This window comes from Ochotona curzoniae, unplaced genomic scaffold (assembly GCF_017591425.1).
Source record: "Ochotona curzoniae isolate NIBS_2020 unplaced genomic scaffold, NIBS_Ocur_1.0 scaffold_3208, whole genome shotgun sequence".
Classification (NCBI taxonomy): domain Eukaryota; kingdom Metazoa; phylum Chordata; class Mammalia; order Lagomorpha; family Ochotonidae; genus Ochotona; species Ochotona curzoniae.
The window spans coordinates 2,699,575-2,720,202 of NW_024467106.1; the positions used below are offsets into that span (position 1 = coordinate 2,699,575).

At 47.6% G+C, this 20,628-nt stretch overlaps 1 protein-coding gene across 7 annotated transcripts in view; it reads left to right on the plus strand.

The window, feature by feature from the left end:
- Positions 1–20,628, plus strand: part of SETX (senataxin) — a 59,831-nt gene that overhangs the window by 31,191 nt on the left and 8,012 nt on the right. For all 7 annotated transcript variants that reach the window (XM_040963736.1, XM_040963738.1, XM_040963737.1 and 4 more), the window contains 11 exons: positions 916–1,154; positions 1,991–2,158; positions 2,660–2,816; positions 6,896–6,997; positions 7,161–7,276; positions 8,239–8,310; positions 12,069–12,218; positions 13,750–13,857; positions 16,288–16,475; positions 17,026–17,118; positions 17,863–18,027. In XM_040963736.1, the coding sequence (XP_040819670.1) occupies positions 916–1,154; positions 1,991–2,158; positions 2,660–2,816; positions 6,896–6,997; positions 7,161–7,276; positions 8,239–8,310; positions 12,069–12,218; positions 13,750–13,857; positions 16,288–16,475; positions 17,026–17,118; positions 17,863–18,027 (1,558 nt within the window). The remainder of the gene's footprint in view (positions 1–915; positions 1,155–1,990; positions 2,159–2,659; positions 2,817–6,895; positions 6,998–7,160; positions 7,277–8,238; positions 8,311–12,068; positions 12,219–13,749; positions 13,858–16,287; positions 16,476–17,025; positions 17,119–17,862; positions 18,028–20,628) is intronic.

Sequence of the window (20,628 nt, forward strand, 5' to 3'; positions counted from 1 at the left end):
TCAGAGGCCATATGAACTAATTAACCTGAAAAGTTGCCTACTATAGATGTATAAAATTTTGTGTCCTGTCTATCATTGCTTTGGCAGGACCAGAGCAAAAGTTCCACCGTATACGGACATTTCCCACCTCTATTCAACACCTGACTGATTAGGAAATCCTGTTGACTTTCTTTGCAATATATGTAAAATCCATTTCTTCCTCTGCTCTATTCTAGTCCAAGGCACCGTTCCCTTTTACCCCAGTTCCTTTACATAGCCTCTTTTTGCTTCTGTACTTTCCTTTGAAGTGCATTCTTTGTTCTGCAGTAAGAGCAGTGCCTTGACCATGGCAGGTGGCCCTGGGGCTCCTCTGCCAGAGCAGTCAGGGGCTTCCCGCCTGGTGCTGTGTGGCATTCAGCAGCATCCGGCCAGAGCCTACAAGTAGCTTTTACTTTCTCATCCCGCTCTCCTTGCTTTTCCTTCAAGCCATATTGCCACATGCTTGTTTCTGAAATGCTTTTGACACATGTCTCTGATGTGGTCTTGATGGTTGCTGATCCTCCGCCTGTTCCTTGCTCCTGACAGAGGCACAGCTTCTTCCACTTCCTTCAGGTCTCTGCTCAAAGGTTATTTCATTAGGAAGGCCTTTCCTGAGCAGCCTCTACATGCTTCTCCCCTAACGTCATCAACCCGCTCTGTCTCCCTGTTTTCTTTCCAGCATGCGCCACCATCTGGTATATGTGGTCCTCTGCTTACATCATGTTTGTCTGTCTGTGGTAGACAAACACCTGATTGTCAGGAACCGTTCTGTAACCTGTAACTAGTTCTTAAGCCAATTATGTAAATCATGTATCGAACAGAAGGCAAATTGGAAGATTATGTAGCTGACATTGTTCATTAGTAACTGAAATTGCTTTTTCTCCTTCTCCATAACAGTGCGTAATGGGAAGTCTGAGTGCTCCCTCTCCGTCCAGACTCAAGACGATCTGCCAGGCAAATCAAATGAAATTGTGAAATTTAAATGTGTTGTAATCAGTTCTCTGGTGACTACACAGAGGAAGTTGAAGGCTATGTCTCTGCTGAGTGGTCGGAACCAACTGGCCAGAGCCATCCTGCGCCCATGCTCCACGGACTTCTGTACACAGGAGTTACCAAGTATGCCATCGGAGAGAATTGTGAGTCATTAGCATATGATAGCCAGTGAAAGAAAAGTTTATGTTGGGATGTTGAAGTGTCATTTTTAGTTGCTGTATGTCTCAGCATGTTCATGCAGAAGCACAATGGCATTTCGTGTTAGTTTTTGTGAAGTGTGCAATTAGATTGACAGTAAATACTTGAAGCTGTACGGGAAGAGCAATTTTAAAAAGTTAGATCAGCATCCTGTTGGAATGTTCCATAGGTGGTCAGTGTTCATGAGTGAAAGAGACATGAACCAACTGATGTTGCACATGGAGATGGGATGCTGATCGTGTAGTAGCATAGTTTGCAATGTAAGAAGTGTGTGCATTCTAGGGAATGAGTGCAGGGAACTGCAGAAGGAACTCTTCTCTCTGTTCTGTGCAAGGACTTTGGTGTGCATTCTTTCAGTAATTCCCAAATGTTCAGGAATCTCACAGTGAACGAAACAGTGAGGTTAGGAGCGTAGGGACCTAGCTTGCAAGGGAAGCTGCAATTTATCCTTAAACCTCACTGTGAAAACGATGCCTTTCCCATCATACTACATTGTGGCAAAGAAAGCATCTTGGGATGCTTTTACTGTCTATGGAGAAGATTGACTAAAACGGAAAAAATAAAGTATAGATTAATGTAATTAATTATAAGAATCTCAAAACAACATGAGTATTTGTAGATACACTGAAGCTGACAGACCCTATGTAGTAATTATTACCGTTTCAGTAGTGAAAGTTGTTCCTAAAGGTATTTTTATGGTGTTGCCCAGTCATGGTAAATAAACCTTTTGTTTGTGTCACTGTAGAAAAAGCTCATTGTCACAAATGTGGTTTTTATATAGATTGCTTACTTACGGGATTTCAATGAAGATCAAAAGAAGGCAATAGAGACTGCGTACGCCATGGTCAAACACTTGCCATCAGTTGCCAAAATCTGTTTGATTCATGGACCACCTGGAACAGGAAAGTCAAAAACGATTGTCGGCCTTCTCTATTGCTTACTGACAGAGGTGGGTGTGGCGAGGAGCTGGGTGTTGTGAACTGCTGTGTCGTCTAACTTCGCTTGAATTAATGACATGTAAATATTAAAGTGCCTGTCCCTTTTGCATTTGTGTGTATTTTGGATATTATGTCTAACTGCAATCAGAGAAAGCGATGGCAGGGGAAGGGAAAGTTATATAAATGTAAACCATCAGAAAACCCTTCTTGGGTGAGACAAGTCCTACACACTGAAATGGCTGTCCCCAAGATTCATAGTGGCTTGCACCGCTGCCAGGAAACCATCCCACATGTGCAGTTTTATTGATGAATATTGATTAAGCAGGTTTTTGATAAACTCAGTCACAAATCTTGTGTCATATTAACTTTATTGTATCAATGTAAGATAGAGATGCTTTTATTAATTTTGATATCTTTATGGGAAGTTTTGAAAATACATGGAAATAGAGAAAAACTTTCAAATTATGAAATAGAATTCATTGGCATTTGTGTGTGTGTGTGGTAAATTGTAGAACCAGAGGAAAGGACACCCCGATGAAAACTTCAACGCCAAGATCAAACAGAACCGCGTCCTTGTGTGTGCGCCTTCTAATGCAGCTGTTGATGAGCTTATGAAAAAAATTATCCTCGAATTCAAGGAAAAATGTAAAGACAAGAAGAATCCTTTGGGTATGATTTACATGAGTTTTTAATTGTTGCTTGGTTTTTGGTGTTTTGTGTGGGCAGTTTCGAATGACAGAGCAGGCATAAGCTGGTAATAGCTTCTCCTTGGAGCTGTGGCCCGTGGATAGTTGTCAGTTCACTTCACCTCTCAGTTCATTTGTTGAGCAATTGTGCTGTGCCAGGTTTCCACGGCAAAACCTGGATGCCCCAGTGGACGGTCACAGAGCGGTTAGTGTCCCCTAACCCGTGGTCTGCTTGCGGCCACCTCAAGGCTCCGAGACTCAGCTGTGTGAAGTCAGGGGCGCTTTTGGAGGAAGTAACGTGTAAGATGAGGTGAAACCAGAAGCCCCATTTAAGGTGTAGCTAATGTAAGAAATTCAGTTCTTCATTGTAGTCTCACTTCAGAAAGCTCAAGCTGTGTGTTTGTGGTACGATCCTCTTGTCAATCCCTGTTTGCGTGTTCATCCTGAGTCTGCAGACAGCACAGTGCTGTGGCTGCGAGTCCTGGTCCAGGTCAGTAGCGCACTGCCAGCTCTGCTAGGACCACTTGCTTTCTAGCACAGATTAAAATGGAGTATTTTATTGAAATTATAGTTTGCCTAACAGACATATGTTAAGCTCATCAAGGTTTTTAATGTTTCAATTTAAGATTTATTTTTAAGAGTTACAAAGAGAGATCTTCTTTCTGTTAGTTCACTTCCCTGATGCGCCAGACCAAAACCAGGAGGTTCATGCAGGAGACTTCCCACGTGTGTGGCAAGGACTCAAGCTCGGGGTCATCCTCTGATTTTTGTCTCAGACCATTAACTGGGAGCTAGATTGGAAGTGGAGCTCTAACTGGCACCTATTTGGGATGCCAGCTTCACAAGTGGCAGCTTAACCTGCACTGCCATAACACTGGCCCCAAATTAAAGATTTTTTTATATCTCTGCATTTTACTCAATGTAAATTATACATCAGTGCTGATTTAAAGAGAGCAAGACCCTCAAGTGCCTAGACACCAGTCACCACCCCCCCTGGGCGGCACTGCACCTGTCCGGGAAGCCCTTGCTAGGAGGCCTGACTCCCAGCTCGCTGTGTCTTGGTCCCTGGAAGTTACTCTGTGCCCCTGTGAGCTCTCCCTGCGGCGTGAAGGGTGGCGCGCCCTGCTCTGTTCATTGTGGGTGAGTTCCAGGTCACCATCTGCTTTTCTGATGGCAACAAAAGGGGGTTACACAGTTTTGAGGCCTTCAAGTAAATGTTGATCAGAGATGACCTCAAATCTGGAAGAATGGGCCAAGCTTGGATCAAAACTGAGCCTCAGGTTCTGTGAGGATTAGCTGTTCACCCTGGGCATGGTCTGTGCTCATGGCACTTGCTGTGTGTGAGCCACTCACTGTTACAGGCAGTGAGCAAAAACAGAACCTTGTTCTTAAGGGACTTAGCTTTCAGTGGAAAGGGAGAGACAGACCTATATGATGTGTCAGGTAGGGGTAAATGCTGCTACAACGTCACAATGGCCATAATTTAGCCTAATGGTGCAATGGAAGATTTTTCAATACTAAGATGTGGTAACCTGAATGAACATGGTATAATGGACAGGCTAACTATTGTTTATAATGGTAACAGTTGTTATGTGCAGAATGTCCATTACCGAGATTGGGCAGTAGCAGCAGGACAGTATGGAACATAGTTTGAAACTCTTGTGCTGAGTACTTTGACAGGGACTGAATGGGCAAATAAGATCTTGTTTTGGAAATCCAAATATGTATTAATACGTACCTGTCCTTGAATAGTCCATTGTTAAAAAGTGGTGCTTTTTTTAGTTCAGTTTTTATTTTATTTGAAAGAGCACTTCATTCCTCTTATCTCCCCCAATGCCTGCAGGAGCCGCTGAGGCCAGGCTGCAGCCAGGAGCCAGGCATCCTTGTGCATCTCCTGTGTGGCAGACACTTCTGTCATGGCATACTGTGTGCCTGACTAGGAACATGGAGCGAAACTGGATGGGAAGTGGAGGTGCTGGGACACCATGACTGTGGGAGGGCATGTCAGCTGGCAGCCTCCTGAGCTGTACCACAGCACCTGCCGCAGTGTGCTGACGTCGCCAAGCTGTGTTGTACAGAACATGCCTTGGCACAATAGCCTGGGGAAATGGGAAATTAAGGAAGCTCTGGGGTGGGTGTTGCAGCAGATTTTTATGCAGCCACTTAGGACACCAAAGTTCTCTGAGTGTGATGGTTCCCGTCCTGGCTCTTGCACTCCATCTCCTGCCTGTGTGTGAGAGGCTGCAAAGGGTGGCCCAAGTACTGGGACCCTGCCATCCATGAAGGAAACTCAGACGAAGTTCCTGGCTCCTGGCTCTAGCTTGGCCCAACTGTAACTGCTATAAGCATCTAGGGAGTGAACCAGTGGATGGAAGATCTCTATCTTCCCCTCTTTATCACTCTTTCAAACAAATCCTTTTAAAAAAAATACAGTAGGGCCCGATATAATGGCTCAATGGCTAAATTCTACTCCCCTTGCACACCCTGGGATCCCACACGGGCACCAGTTTATGTCCCAGCTATGCTACTTCCCATCCAGCTCCCTGCTTGTGGCCTGGGAAAGCAGCGAAGGACGGCCCAAAGCCTTGGGACCCTGCACCCACATGGGAAACCTGAAAGAAGCTCCTGGCTCCTAGCTTCAGATCGCCTCAGCTCTGGGCGTTGTGGCCACTTGGGGAGTGAATCAGCACATGGAAGATCTTTCTGTCACTCCTCTCTGTAAATCTGACTTTCCAATAAAATAAATAAATCTTTTTTTTTTTTTTTTAATTTGGGAAGGCAGATATACAGAGGAGGAGAGACAGAGAGGAAGATCTTCCATCTGATGGTTCACTCCCCAAGTGACTGCAACGGCTGGAGCTGCGCCAATCCAAAGCCAGGAGCCAGGAGCTCTTCTGTGTCTCCCATGCGGGTGCAGAGTCCTAAGGCCTTGGGCCAACCTCAACAGCTTTCCCAGGCCACAAGCAGGGAGCTGGATGGGAAGTGGAGCTGCCGAGATTAGAGCTGGCGCCCATATGGCATCCCGGCGTGTGCAAGGCGAGAACTATTACCACTACATTATTGCACCGGGCCCTATAAAATAAATCTTTTTGGGCCCGGCGCGGTGGCGCAAGTGGTTAAATGTCCTCGCCTTGCACGCCCGGGATCCCATATGGGCGCCGGTTCTAATCCCGGCAGCCCCGCTTCCCTTCCAGCTCCCTGCTTGTGGCCTGGGAAGGCAGTCGAGGACGGCCCAAAGCTTTGGGACCCTGCGCCCGCGTGGGAGACCCGCAAGAGGCTCCTGGCTTCGGATCGGCATAGTATCGGCCCGTTGTGCTCACTTGGGGAGTGAATCATGGGACGGAAGATCTTCCTCTCTGTCTCTCCTCTCTGTATATCCGCCTTTCCAATGAAAAAATAATAAAAATAAATCTTTAAAAAAAAAAAATAAAATAAATAAATCTTTTTTTTTTTTAAGATTTATTTTTATTATTTTTTTTTATTGGAAAGGCGGATATACAGAGAGGAGAGACAGAGAGGAAGATCTTCCGTCCCATGATTCACTCCCAAAGTGAGCGCAACGGGCCGATACTATGCCGATCCGAAGCCAGGAGCCTCTTGCGGGTCTCCCACGCGGGCGCAGGGTCCCAAAGCTTTGGGCCGTCCTCGACTGCCTTCCCAGGCCACAAGCAGGGAGCTGGAAGGGAAGCGGGGCTGCCGGGATAGAACCGGCGCCCATATGGGATCCTGTGGCGTGCAAGGCGAGGACCTTAACCACTGTGCCACCGTGCCGGGCCCTAAAATAAATAAATCTTAAAAAAAAAATAGAATTCCAGTTGTGCTCTGTAGTATTTATGTGACCTTGACAGCTTTGACTGTGGGTACTGGCTTTGTAGGAGGATTGCTAGAAGATTCTCTGAAATCATGTATCAGAAATCCCTGTTCTGGTTGCAGGTGGTTGGTGTATGTGAGCCCCTTTCTCTGATTGTTAATGTGTCTGTTTAAGAATAGGTATTACACAGAGACGGGCTTTGTTGGCAGTACCTGTACTGATCTTTAAGTATGATTTTTTTTTTCTAACAGGAAACTGTGGAGATATAAATTTAGTACGACTGGGTCCTGAAAAATCTATTAATAATGAAGTCCTAAAATTCAGTTTGGACAGCCAGGTTAACCACAGGATGAGTAAGTACTGAATCCATGGTAATCGGGCGTTTTCTCTCATCCCTTTCTGGGCACTTAAGGTCATTTGGAGACCCTCGAAATCGTCTAGTTCTGGGAACTAGTTGTGCTTTTTGCTGTGTTTGTTGGAATTTGCATGTGATTTTTGACTTTTCCTTTTTATTAGAGAAAGAGCTGCCTTCTCATGTTCAGGAGATGCACCGGAGAAAAGATTGTCTCGACCGGCAGCTGGATGAGCTTTCCCGCAAGCGCGCTCTGTGCCGAGGCGCGCGGGAGGCGCAGGTAGCTCCCTGGCACCGGGCATTGTTCCAGGCGGTAGCTCAGGGCAGGCGCACATGCCACATGCTGCTTCAGGAGCACCGGATGTTGCTGCTGTCTGGGGATGGCACATAGTAAAGTGACTTGCCTTACTAGGTGGGTCAGTGTCCTCTTTGTTGTTGTAAAAGACAAAGCAGGAAATGTTTTAGGCAGCGCAGGACAGCTGCTCAGCTCTGTCGTAGCGTGAAAGCAGCCATCAGTCACAGATGAATCTGGTCGTGTTCTAGTAAAACTTCATTTACGAAAGCAGGTGGTGTCTTCAATTGGGCTGATATTTTAAAGCTACACTGAAATTATTAGGTACCTTTCAGTTACAAGTTAAAACCACTTCAAATTAGGTTAAACAGAAAGGGATTTTACTAACTCCCATCTGGTCAAACCAGAAGTGGCTCAGCTTTGCCAGGGATTGGGTTCCGGAGGCTCAGCTTATGTCATTTTTCCACCCAGTTTTTAATTTGTTTTGCTTTGTGGGGCTGCAGAAGCCCACGTTGGCACCCCAGTGATGGTCTCCCAGTTCCAAGGAAAGATCCCGAGTATTTCCCGTGTGGGCAGGCAGGTTCAAGCCATATTTTTAAGGAAATGGGTCGTGATTGGATGCACCGTTTAATGTACTCACCGTAGTGGCCAGAGGAGTGTGGGGTGTGAGTGACCACCTTGTTTGAACCACCTAGAATTCAGGGGAGGAATAATGCTCCAGGGCTTTGCAGGCTAAGTAGGAAAACAGCATTTGTTGTGGGATGCCAAGCATGACCACACCGGACACAGATGTAAGAAGGTGCTGGGGCTGTGCTGTGAATACGAGCTGGAGTGGTCAGATGTTCACGGGTGGAAAGTCAGGCTTAGTCTGGCCGTGTAAGGTGGTGTACTTGAAAGCATTTTAAAATACGCAACTTACTTTTAATGGTGCAATTTGATTTTTTTTCTAGAGGCAAGAGTTAGATGAAAAAATTGCCAGAGTTTCAAAAGAAAGGCAGGAACTTGCTTCTAAAATTAAAGAGGTAAGTAATTTGCCTGTAGTGTTTTCTTGTTTTTTAAGAAAATTTTTTTGGAATACCAGGAAGTATTTCTCTAAAACATGAGATCTCTCAAAATTTCCACACGAGCCAGGCAGAATGGAGGAATCTGCACTTGGTAACAAAGTCACAATGTTATTAATGAGGGCTGTATTTTTTTTTTTTTAATGCTCCAGTTTTGGCAAAGCTTGTCTATCTACAGAATCTAAATAGACTTGACTATGCAGCCTATTTTGAAGAATTGCTTAGCTGCTTTACCAGTGCTGCTAGATCACCACAAAAGCAGCTAGATCACCACATAAAGAGGAAAAGGATCCCATGAAATTAAAAGAGGGCCCAGCGTGGTAGCCTAGTGGCTAAATTCTTGCCTTGCACGTGTGGGGATCTCTTATGGGGACCAGTTCATGTCCTAGCTGCTCCACTTTCAACTCAGCTCCCTGACTGTGACCTGGGAAAGCAGTAGAGGACGGCCTAAGGCCTTGGGACCCTGCACCCGCGTGGGAGACCTGGAAGAAGCTCCTGGCTCTTGGCTGCGGATCAGCTCAGCTCCAACCATTGTGGCCTCTTGGGGAGTGAATCAGAGGACAGGTCTTAGCTGGCGGCTGTGTGTTCCGACACTGGGACTGCAGGCATGAGGAGTAAGGGGACCAGGTGATGCTTGCAGTCTCTTCGTGTTTTCCAACGGGAAATCCTGAGTTGTGGATTTACTGTTGGGCATTTAATCACCAAAGAACAAAGGGTACCTGGGCTTTTTGTTCTGTAGTGTTCCTGTGTCCCTTGAATGCAACAGGAAGAAGTCTTAGCCAAGCAGAAGTGACTGATAGTTGGTGATGAGATGGATTTATCAGGGCTCAGAGCCTGTCCACGCTCAAGCTGTTTTTCGGGCTTAGACTTCGGTGGTCTCCCACTGCCGAAGCCTGGCTCCAGCACAGGCCCGTGTGGTCGTGGGCCAGGGAGCAGCTACTTTCTAAAATATCTAAGTGCGCCCTACCTTGCCCTGCTTAGGAGGATGGATGTTGGTCCCGAAGTGCACTTCCAGGGCTGCCACGGGGTACTATTCTGGAAAGAATAGTTCAAGTGCAAAAGTCCCTCCCGCAACAGGGAAGTGTCGGGAGCCAGGAGTGAGCACGTGAGGGTTGGCAGGGTTGGCAGGGTGAGCAGGGTGAGCAGGGTGAGCAGGGTTAGCAGGCACTCGCTCCTCTGGTTCTGCTGCGGGGCGGTCCAGCCACCTGTCAGGTCCCCGTAAGCCTTGGGTTAAGTTTTACTTGTAAAAATTTAATTGTGAAACAATTCAAACAACCTGTTGATGTTTCTTTTCGTGTTTATTGTGAAAAATTAGATACATCTATGCAAGTGGAGAAAATGGTAGAATTACATTTATTTTATTTTTTCATTTAATCTGAGGGTGAGTTCTGTTACAGTCTGAGATATGTAAGAAAGAAATGATTTTAAATGATCTTTTTCCTATCTTAGGTCTGGGTAAATATGAAAAAAATCTAACCAAGTACTGGCTTCCTCGTCTCACCCCGTAGAAACAGTAGTTGTGTGCTGTGGATGAATGGGTCGTGAAGATGGGTCCGTGGGTTGTGTGAGTCTTAGAAAGTGGCTCGTGGTGGGGAGCCTTGTGGTGTCCCAGTCTTTGCCAGCGGGGTGACGGTGGCTGGGCAGATATAAGGAAGGAAGCACTGGGCTGCAGCTCCTAGAGCGTGGATTCTGTGAAAGATGATGGACCGTGTAGTCATGTCTGTCATCGGAATCTGAGGACGCTTAGGTCCCTATAGAACATGGCATGACATTTGCCTAGAACTGGCACATGTCCTCCATTAACTCCTTTTTAAAAATAAGCATTTTCATTTTGTTTTTCCATGAACTTTTTTTATTTCTAAGATGTATTTATTTGAAAGGCAGAGTGACAGAGGGAGAAAATGCAAGGAGAGGGTGAGTAATGCCGAGAGGAAGTCTGTGTGTGGCTGTCACTGATGACAGACCCCTCATCTTCAGTGTGTAGGTCATGGATGCAGAAACTGATAAAAGAGCACCTGTAATAGTTTTCCCCCAGGATTCTGCGGCTGTGCGAGTATCCAGTCAGAGTTACATTGACCCTGACAGCCCTGTGCATGTCCGGGTGTTTAGAACACAGCTCTGACCTCGTTCAGAAGCGGAACAGTGACCGGTGCAGCTCCTGGTGTTCCTAAGCTGAGTTCTCCTTTACTACTGGTCTGCTCAATGTGGCTGCACGAATAGAGTGAAAATCAACTTCATAGCTGTCTGTTTTCATGAAAATGATGTGAAAGCTATTTGTTAAAATTCTAACTTGAGCTCAAAGTTAATCCTCCCAAGTTTGAAGAAGTCCCAGATCACAGGTGTTGTCCTTTTTTTGCTACTGAGGGCCACTGAGTGCCTCGTGTGTGGCGATGCTGCTGCCTCACTGGGAGCAGAACAGCTGACAAAGGTGCCGTGCCGTGTGAGTGGAGAGGCTCCCGGTCGCCGCCTCCTCCCAGATCTCAGACGTGCACATCGAGGCCTGATGGAGTGCCTCATGTGCAGAGGTGACTCAGTAGTGCCTTGCAGCAGAAATGGGCGAACTGAGCCTCTGGCAGATGGCACTTCAGTGTAATCTGAGCACTGCGATAGTGTGCAGGTCGCTCGGTGTGCTTGCACCGTGCTGTGTTGCATTATAGAAGTTTGTTTTTCTTACTGTTTTTTCAGCTTTTCAATACCTGAGGGGAGCTGCTCAGAGTTTATTCAGCTTATATTTTTGGAGGTTCCTAAGTCCAAAGTCAGGTGGCCCCTTGGTCAGGAATCTGGTGAGGCCAGAGGATGGCAAAGGGGTAATGACTTGTGAGTCAGGAAGCAAAAAAGAGTAGCTGTGCCCAGCTGGGGCTTGTAGCCCCAAGTCCTGTAGAAGAACCATGACCCAAAATGTACCGAGTGACCCAAAGACCACTGGGAAAGACACCTGCTCCTGTGTCAGAGAGCCTGGCTTGTATACCCACTTCTGTTCTGGACTCTACTTTCCTGCTAACACAGACCCTAGAAGGCAACAGTGATGGCTCAAGTGGCTGAATGCCTCCTCCTCTGTGGGGACCCAGGCTTGTTCCTGGCTGTGGCTGAGCGCCTGCCGGGCCTTCGTGGGCCTTTGGGTGTGGAGAGGAAGGAAGCCTGCACTGTTACCTGTGGCTCTGCGTCTTAGTGAAGCCTGTGAGGGAGCTCCCGCGAGGCCAGCTTGCGGAGGTGGCCATGGGCTCACCGTCATAGCTGCGTGGACTGCGGGGAACCAGGCCCTGGTCAGACCAGAACGCTGGGAATGAGGAGTTCATGAGACTCACAGACATTTTTGTTGGTACTGTTACAAAAGTAAGAGTATTACAGGCTGTACTTAAAATATCAGAAAAATGTGCATTCAAATTAATTCAAATCCTGTTTTTATTCAGATAATTGCTTCACAACTGAGAATTATTTAATTTCTATTCAGACACCTAGCTACATAAATATGACTACAAAAAGAATTGTTTCAATCTACACTGAGAAAATTAAAACCTGCATAATTGTTTTATTGTATTTAAGTCATGTTCTAAGATTAGAATGCAAATTAGACAGTATTCTTTAGTGGTTTCTGATTATCAGGAAAGTTTCTAGATTTGAGATTTCTTTTACTAAAAATTTATTCATCACATAACAAATTGTGGATTTAGGCCTGTTACAGTCAGGAGTTCACGTACAGATGAGCATTATTTTGTCAGGTCCAAGGACGGCCCCAGAAGACACAGAACATCATCATCCTGGAGTCGCACATCATCTGCTGCACGCTGAGCACCAGCGGTGGGCTGCTGCTCGAGTCGGCCTTCCGCGGACAAGGGGGCGTCCCCTTCAGCTGTGTCGTTGTTGATGAGGTCAGTGAGTGCTCGGCCAGAAAACCGCGCCTGGCACTGTGAGGAATGGGTCTTGAAGGATTTTGAAGGATTGTGGCTACTGAGGTGTTTGCAAGAACAGCTCTGTTACACCTGGTCTCTACATAGCTTGATGTGTGTATTCTCATGTTGAAATGTTTCTAATGACCTATTTTTCCAGTTGAAGCAGTTTTTAAATTGATCAGTTTAAGAGAGGAGGAGGAAAAGAAAGGGAAGGATGCAATGGAACCACTGGTCTCTCCCTCGGACGCTTGCCACAGTGTGACCTGGGCCAGCCCAGAGCAGGAGGCCGGGATCTCGGTCCAGTCTCCCATTAAAGAGCGGGGCCCCAAGCACGGGCACCTGTCACCTGTCTCCTGTGGGCCCATCAGCAGGAAGGAGAGGCCAGACAGGAAGCCATGCACTGTGGGTACAGGATGTGAGCACCCTGAGTGGCTTCCTTGCCATCTGGCTGCCTGCCAAGTGCCCAGCCTCGAAGTAGTCTTCATGCTCCCTTAGGCAGCTGGCAGCTGCAGACTCCAGGTGACAGCTTTTACTCCTCTAGTTCACTCACTGAGTAAGCGTGTGTTTGGTGCTTACTCTTTGTCAGAAGACTGAAATGGAGCATGAGATGCAAGTGATTGATCCAGGAGATCCAAGGTTGCATATTTGCATCCTCTTAATATGTATTAATTAAAAAAACTGAAAAAAGAGTGAAAGAACAGAAATGGAAATGATGAAATAGTGGAAGAAACAAAATGTTCGGGCCCGGTGGCGTGACCTAGTGGCTAAAGTCCTCGCATTGAAGGTTCCGGGATCCCATATGGGCGCCGGTTCTAATCCCGGCAGCTCCACTTCCCATCCAGCTCCCTGCTTGTGGCCTGGGAAAGCAGTCGAGGACGGCCCAGAGCCTTGGGACCCTGTACTTGCATGGGAGACCTGGAGGAAGCTCCTGGCTCCTAGCTTCCGATCAGTTCAGCTCTGCCCGTTGTGGTCACTTGGGGAGTGAACCATTGGACGGAAGACCTTCCTCTGTCTCTCCTCCTCTCTGTATATCTGCCTTTCCAATAAATAAATAAATCTTTAAAAAAAAAAAAACCAAAATATTCAAGCCAGCTTGTGTCTGTTGAGACACAGCGAAGATGGGCGACACGGTTCAGGCCTCACCTGATGCCGCAACCACAGAGCCCAGGAGAATGCAGTGTCCCGGGGTGTCCAGCAGGGTGAGACCACAAACTGCACACAGGAGGGGCCTTCTGGCTTGGGGTGCTTCCCCAGGAATGGAACACTCCTGCTGGCTGCTGCAAAATACCTGCTTGATGTGTGTGTATGCGCGCGTGTGCGCACATGTGAGCCCCCACAGGAAATTGGTTTTGTTGTTCTTTGTTCTGCTTTATTTTCTAATAAAAAAAGGAACTTTCAGTGATAGTACAGGGCAGTGTTCAGAATATTGAGAATGAATTGAATAAATCTAATGTGTATAAATTAATAGGAAAAATAATGAAAACTTTGTTGCCCTTCTGAATTTACCAAGGCCGGACAGTCTTGTGAGGTGGAGACGCTTACCCCACTGATCCATCGCTGCAATAAGCTGATCCTTGTCGGGGACCCGAAGCAGCTTCCTCCCACCGTCATTTCCATGGTGAGCCCTTGGTTTGGGTTGCTGGTCAGTGGAAAGGGCTTTGTTTTCTTTAGTGTCTTGGAAGGGTGGTGTGTTTCTTGGGTTGTCTCTCACAGGGAAAGGTAAACAGTAAACAAGGAAAGAGAAGCGCTGTTTGGGTCTTAGTGCAAATCCCTGCCCACGCTGCTGGCTGTGCTGCTGGCTGCTGGCTGTGCTGCTGGCTGCTGGCTGTGCTGCTGGCTGCTGGCTGTGCTGGCTGTGCTGCTGGCTGCTGGCTGCTGGCTGTGCTGCTGGCTGCTGGCTGTGCTGCTGGCTGTGGTTCTGTGTGCGTGGCCCGATGAGCCTGAGGCTCAGAGACAGATCCCCTGCTGAAGGCCGGGGCAGGCGCAGGAACACAGCAGAATGTAACAGCACTTTAAAAGCAATGCAGGGCCCGGCGCGGTGGCGCAAGTGGTTAAAGGTCCTCGCCTTGCACGCCCGGGATCCCATATGGGCGCCGGTTCTAATCCCGGCAGCCCTGCTTCCCTTCCAGCTCCCTGCTTGGGGCCTGGGAAAGCAGTCGAGGACGGCCCAAAGCTTTGGGAACCTGCGCCCGCGTGGGAGACCCGGAAGAGGCTCCTGGCTTCAGATCGGGGTAGTATCGACCCGTTGCGCTCACTTTGGGAGTGAATCATGGGATGGAAGATCTTCCTCTCTGTCTCTCCTCTCTGTATATCCGCCTTTCCAATAAAAAATAATAAAAATAAATCTTAAAAAAAAAAAAAAAGCAATGCAGAGAATTCCAACTTCCTGACAGATTTATGTGCATGCAAATTAGGGGGCATTATAAAGAGAAAAAATTGTTGTAAAAAATGACAGACTCTGGGCCTGTATTGTGACATGCGGAGTTAAGCCATTACTTGCAGCACCTGTATGCCATATCAGAGAACTGGCTTGAGTCTGGGCTGCTTTGCTTCCAATCCGGTGCCCTGCCAGTGTGCCTGCAAGGCAGCAGGTGGCCGATGTGCTTGAGTCCCTGGCACCCAAGTGGGTAGAGTTCTTGGTTCTTGGCATCAGCCGGGCCCAGCCTCAGATGTTGTAGTTTAGTGAGTGAACAAGCAAGTGGGAAGATCTTTCTGTTGTTTTCTTTCTTTTATTACGTCTTTTAAATAAATATTTTTTTATTTTTATTGGAAAGGCGTATACACAGTGAGGAGAGACTGAGAGGAAGATCTTCCATTCAATGATTCACTCCCAAAGTGAGCGCAACAGCCGATGTTAAGGAGCCAGGAGCTCTTCTGGGTCTCCCACGCTGGTGTAGGGTCCCAAGGCCTTGGGCCGTCTTCGACTGCTTTCCCAGGCCACAGGCAGGGAGCTGGAAGGGAAGCGGGGCTGCCGGGATTAGAACCGGCGCCCATATGGGATCCCAGCATGTGCAAGGCGAGGACCTTAACCATTGCGCTATCGCGCCAGGCCCATCCTTGACTACTTTCCCAGGCCATAAGAAGGGAGCTGGATGGGAAGCAGGGCTGCTGGGAATAGAACCCAAGTGCTATAGAACGGCCAGTGCTGTGCCGATCCAAAGACAGGAGCCAGAAACTTCTTCCGGGTCTCCCACACGGGTGCAGGGTCCCAAAGCTTTGGGCCGTCCTCGACTGCTTTCTCAGGCCACAGGCAGGGAGCTGGATGGGAAGCGGGGCTGCTGGGATTAGAACCGGCACCCATATGGGATCCCGGGCATGCAAGGCGAGGACCTTAACCACTGTGCCACCGTGCCGGGCCCACTCAACATTTTTATTTGTGAGAATATAGCCAGTAATAATTTGTTCAAATCTGTGTTTATTCCTTTGCTTTATTACTAATTTTTTTCAGATTTCTTTCTGTTTGCATGAAAACAGCTTTTGCAAGAATCCCATCATTTCGTAAGTGGTGTGTGAGTGGTTTGTTTAGAATAGGAGATACCCTGGGCCCAGTGCTGTGGCCTAGTGGCTAAAGTCCTTTCCTTGAATACGCCCGGATCCTGTATGGGCACAAGTTCTAATCCTGGCAGCTCCACTTCCCATCCAGCTCCCTGCTTGTGGCCTGAGAAAGCAGTCGAGGACGGCCCAAAGCCTTGGGACCCTGCACCCATGTGGGAGACCCAGAAGAAGTTTCTGGCTCCTGGCTTTGGATCGGCGCAGCACTGGCCATTGCGCTCACTTGGGGAGAGAATCATCGGACGGAAGATCTTCCTCTGTCTCTCCTACTCTCTGTATATCTGACTTTGTAATGAAAAAAATAAATAAACAAAAAAAAGAAGGATGGGCGATACCCAAACTTGTAGCGAAAACTGTGACTCTGACAGTTTCCTGTTGGAAACATCTCTGAGTCTGTGGTTTTGGTGATCTTGCATCACCTGACCCTTACTGTTACACCTGTAGGGAAAGTAGAGCTAAACTCTTGAGAATTGTGACTTTATTTTCTGTGTCTCAGAAAGCACAGGAGTATGGCTATGACCAGTCGATGATGGCTCGCTTTTATAAACTGCTGGAAGAATGCGTGGAGCAAAACGTGATTAGCAGACTGCCCATTTTACAGCTGACTGTCCAGTACCGAATGCACCCGGACATTTGCCTCTTCCCTTCTAATTACATTTACAACAGGAACTTGAAGACCAGCAGGTGGGTTTGTTTGCTGCTTGCAAGCTGACTTTTTGTAAGTATAGCTGCTTAGTAGAAAGATGTGTTTTACTGTGTTCTCGAGTCTCGTATGAGCCTAAGTCACAGAGGTTTAGTAATTTTCTCTAATTATAGAAACCATATTGGTTGCTGCAAATACAGTTTTAAAAAAAGGGAAACAAAGATCACGCATGCTGCTGTGAGGTGGAAATGGGCGGTGGCCGTGTTGTAGGTCACTGGCTGTGCTGCCAGCCCTTCCGAGCCGGGTCACTGGGCGCTGGCTGGGGTTGCGGGACATGCTTTGCTTTTTTTTTTTTTTTTAAAGCTATAAGTAATTTTCCATTTATAGGTTTCATGCTTTAATTACATAGATAATTCTCCCTAGCATTGGAGTAGAAAAACTGTTTGGATCTGCCATTGGCAGAGTCACTTCGGTAAAGGAACGTCTCCCTTGCTCTTCCCAGCTCCCTCTCCCCAAGTAGGAGACAAGTAGAAGTAACGATGAAATATTCCTTCATAACTCACATTTTGAATGGTGGCTGATGTTTTACAGACTGACTGAGAGCAGCCGATGTTCATCAGACTGGCCGTTCCAGCCTTACCTCGTGTTTGATGTTGGAGATGGTTCCGAGAGACGGGACAATGAGTGCGTTCTTCCTGCACTTCCCAGCGATGGTCCCCAGATGCATGCGAGATTTCTGTTCAGATGGACAGTAAAAACACTATGCATACCTCTGCCTCTTGAGCAGAGAGGCCTAACCAGGAATATGACTTAAGAAAAGGGTTTGGGGGGTAGCAGAGATGGCTGTCTGGGTTGTCTCTGTCTGCCCAGCCCCAGGTGGGAGAGTGGGTGTTACAGCAGCAGGGTGCGCCTGTCCTGTTGGTCGGGAATAGCAGTGAGCAGAAGTGCAATTGGGAATCTGAGGCCAGCGTGGGTGACGATGAGGACATGGGCCTGCCACACCCCGGTATTGAGCTCTGGTAGCGTCACTCCCGCTTAGCCAATAGAAGACAGCTCTTGGTGGCATGGGGTGTGGCCATGAGCAGGCTCTTCTAGAAGGAATACATGTGAAGTCCTCCAGTGTTTGGAAAGTAGCAAGTCTTTAGTTCCTGTGAGGTATTTGCTGTCCATGTCTGCACTGTTAGAAGCAGCATTCTGATCATCGCTGTCTGCTTTAACAGAGGCAGTTGATGTGTAGTGTTCTGTTGACTCCAAGCTCTGGGCTCAAACACGTTTGTGTTTGTGCGTTGTTTGTTGTTTAGACGTGCTATGATGCGCATATCCACTTGAGTCAGCCTTCCCTCCTGCTGTCAGGGGACAGACTACGTGGGACCTAGTTAGCAGTTGGACTCCTGTCAATTTTGATGTTTTCTTTTTCATCTTATTTAGCTCATATGTGAACATTCAAGAAATAAAGTTGGTGATGGAGATAATTAAGCTTATTAAAGACAAAAGAAAGGATGTTACTTTTCGGAACATCGGCATCATAACCCACTACAAGGCTCAGAAGACGATGATACAGAAGGATCTGGACCGAGAGTTTGATAGAAAAGGGTGAGCTGTCCTTCCAAATACTGTGGGACTGTTGCTTAAAAGGCAGGAAGGAAAGGATTCCTGAGTGGGACACGTGGCACGAGGGGATTGGGCACTGACCGTAATGAACGTGTGATGCTGGGTGCCCCTCCAGCCTCCTGGTGGTTGGGATGTCAAGTGCTATGGTATGTTCACCTGATAGTGGTGCCTGGAAAGCCAGCGCAGTCATGGTTTACTCTGAATACATTAGGTAACCCTTTTATTGCCTTTATTTATAGTGTGAAGATTTTATTTATCTATTTTTGGATTATTTGTGTTTTTGAAAGGCAGCGTGACAGAAAGGGAGAAACACTGAGATCTTCCATGTACCAGCTCTCTCACCAAATGACCTCAACATCTAAGAGTGATCCAGGCCAGAAGGGCAACTCCATCTGAGTCTGCCGTGTTGGGTGCAGGGCCCGCGCTCTGGGGCTAGCCTCCACTGCTTTCTCAGGTGCGCCAGCAGGAAACGGGATCTGAAGTGGAGCAGCCGGCACTTGAAGCAGTCTCTAAAGGGGGTGCTGGCAGCGGCCTGAACATTATTTTTGGCCCCCTTATGCCAACGATAGAGGTTAAATATTAGAAATATTTTAATTCAGCTGTTTCTTTAAATTTTTTTTTTATTGGAAAGGCAGATATACAGAGAAAAGGACAGAGAGAGAGCTCTTCTGTCCTTTGGTTCACTCCCCAAGTGGCTGCAACAGCTGGAGCCGATCTGATCTGAAGCCTGGAGCCTCTTCCAGGTGTCCTGCACGGGTACAGGGTCCCAAGGCTCTGGGCCGTCCTCAACTGCTTTCCCAGGACAAGCAGGGAGCTGGATGGGAAGTGGGGAGGCCAGGATACGAACTTGGGTCCATATGGGATCCGGTGCATGCAAGGCAAGGACTTTAGCCACTAGGCCACTGTGCCTGGCCCAATTTAGCTGTTTTTTAACCTAGAAACAAACATATAGGTTACTGAAATTGACTCTAGGAAAAAAGTGAGCAGATGTATACAACAAGCTGAGATTCTGAGTTAGTCATCAAGTACTTCCTGATAGTGGAAACGCCCAGTAGCAGGCTTCCCAGGTGAGTCCCAGCAAGTCCTGAAACAAGTCACAGCGGTCCTCCAGACCCCTCGCTAGCTTTATGAGCTGGTGCTGCCCTTACGCACCGAAGCCAGACAACCGGGACAGGCTGACGGCGCCTGCGAGTGCAGGTGCAGAAACCCTCCGGCACAGGGCAGGGGTGCAGCATTGTGAAGGGATTCTGTGGGTCCCAGCTGCGTGGGCAGTCCCAGGAATGCAGTGCTGAACATGAGGAAGTCCGCGTGGGATGGCCTGAATCCGTGAGGGGAGGGCTGGCGTAGTGTGGTGGCTGCACAGACGGAGACAGCGCCTCCAGTGCTGCCCAGTGCCCTGTCACGGGCAAGCAGACGCAGGCAGCTGCAGGAGCTGGGCCTGCGCAGGTGTACTCAATGGTGAGGCCCCAAAACCTTTCCTCTCATATCCCTGATGAGGGCGTACTGTTGCTACTTGTATTTGTAGATTCTAGCCAGATCAGCTAAAAAAGAAACAGTGTTTTTATATTGGCAAAGAAGAAAAGAAACTATGTTTTTTGTAGAGGATGGCCTGATCCATTTATAGAAACACTAGCAAATCCGTACAGACACCTTTAACTTAGCAAAGTTGTTAGGAGATAATGGATCAGTTTACCGCAGGTCTATTATTTGTCTCTGTGCTACAAGTAAATAATATGGAAGTAATTACAGGGCTCGGCTTGGTGGCCTAGCAGCTAAAGTCCTCGCCTTGAACGCCCCGGGATCCCATATGGCCGCCGGTTCTAATCCTGGCAGCTCCTCTTCCCATCCTGCTTATGGCCTGGAAAGCAGTCAAGGACAGCCCAAAGCCTTGGGACCCTGCACCCCTGTGGGAGACTTGGAGGAAGGTCCTGGCTTCAGATGGGCTTCGGATCGGCACAGTACTGGCCTTTGTACTCACTTGGGGAGTGAATCATGGGATGGAAGATCTTCCTCTCTGCCTCTCCTCCTCTCTGTATATCTGACTTTGTAATGAAAATAAATCTTAAAAAAAAAAAAAGTAATTACAAACAATCCCATTTATAATAGTATGAAAAAGAAAGTGCTTGGACCCTCCCTTGTGGCACGTGGTGCGGGTTCCACTCCTGACTGTGCACCTGTGTCCTTACTGCTTGGAGGGGCCCTGGCTGAGCCCTGGCTGAGCCCTGGCTGTCATGATCATTGGGGACTAAAGGATGGAAGACCTCTGTGTCTCTTTGCCTTTCAAATAAATAAATCCTGTTAAGAAGAAAAAACACATGTAGATATAATAGGTCAGAGACTTGTACACTGTAAATGTTGAAGGAAATTTACCTACATAGACATATTCTCGGGGTAGAAGGCTTGCTCTTGGCAAGGTGGGGCATCCAGGCTGATCTCCAAGTTCAGCTCAGTAACCACCAGAACTTCAGCTGCCTTTCTGTTGTCCGGAAATTAGAAAGATCATGAACAAATATGGAGGGACGTCTCAGTGGCATCAAATTAGCAACAGATTTTTAGATATTCTACAACACAAAATAACCAGAG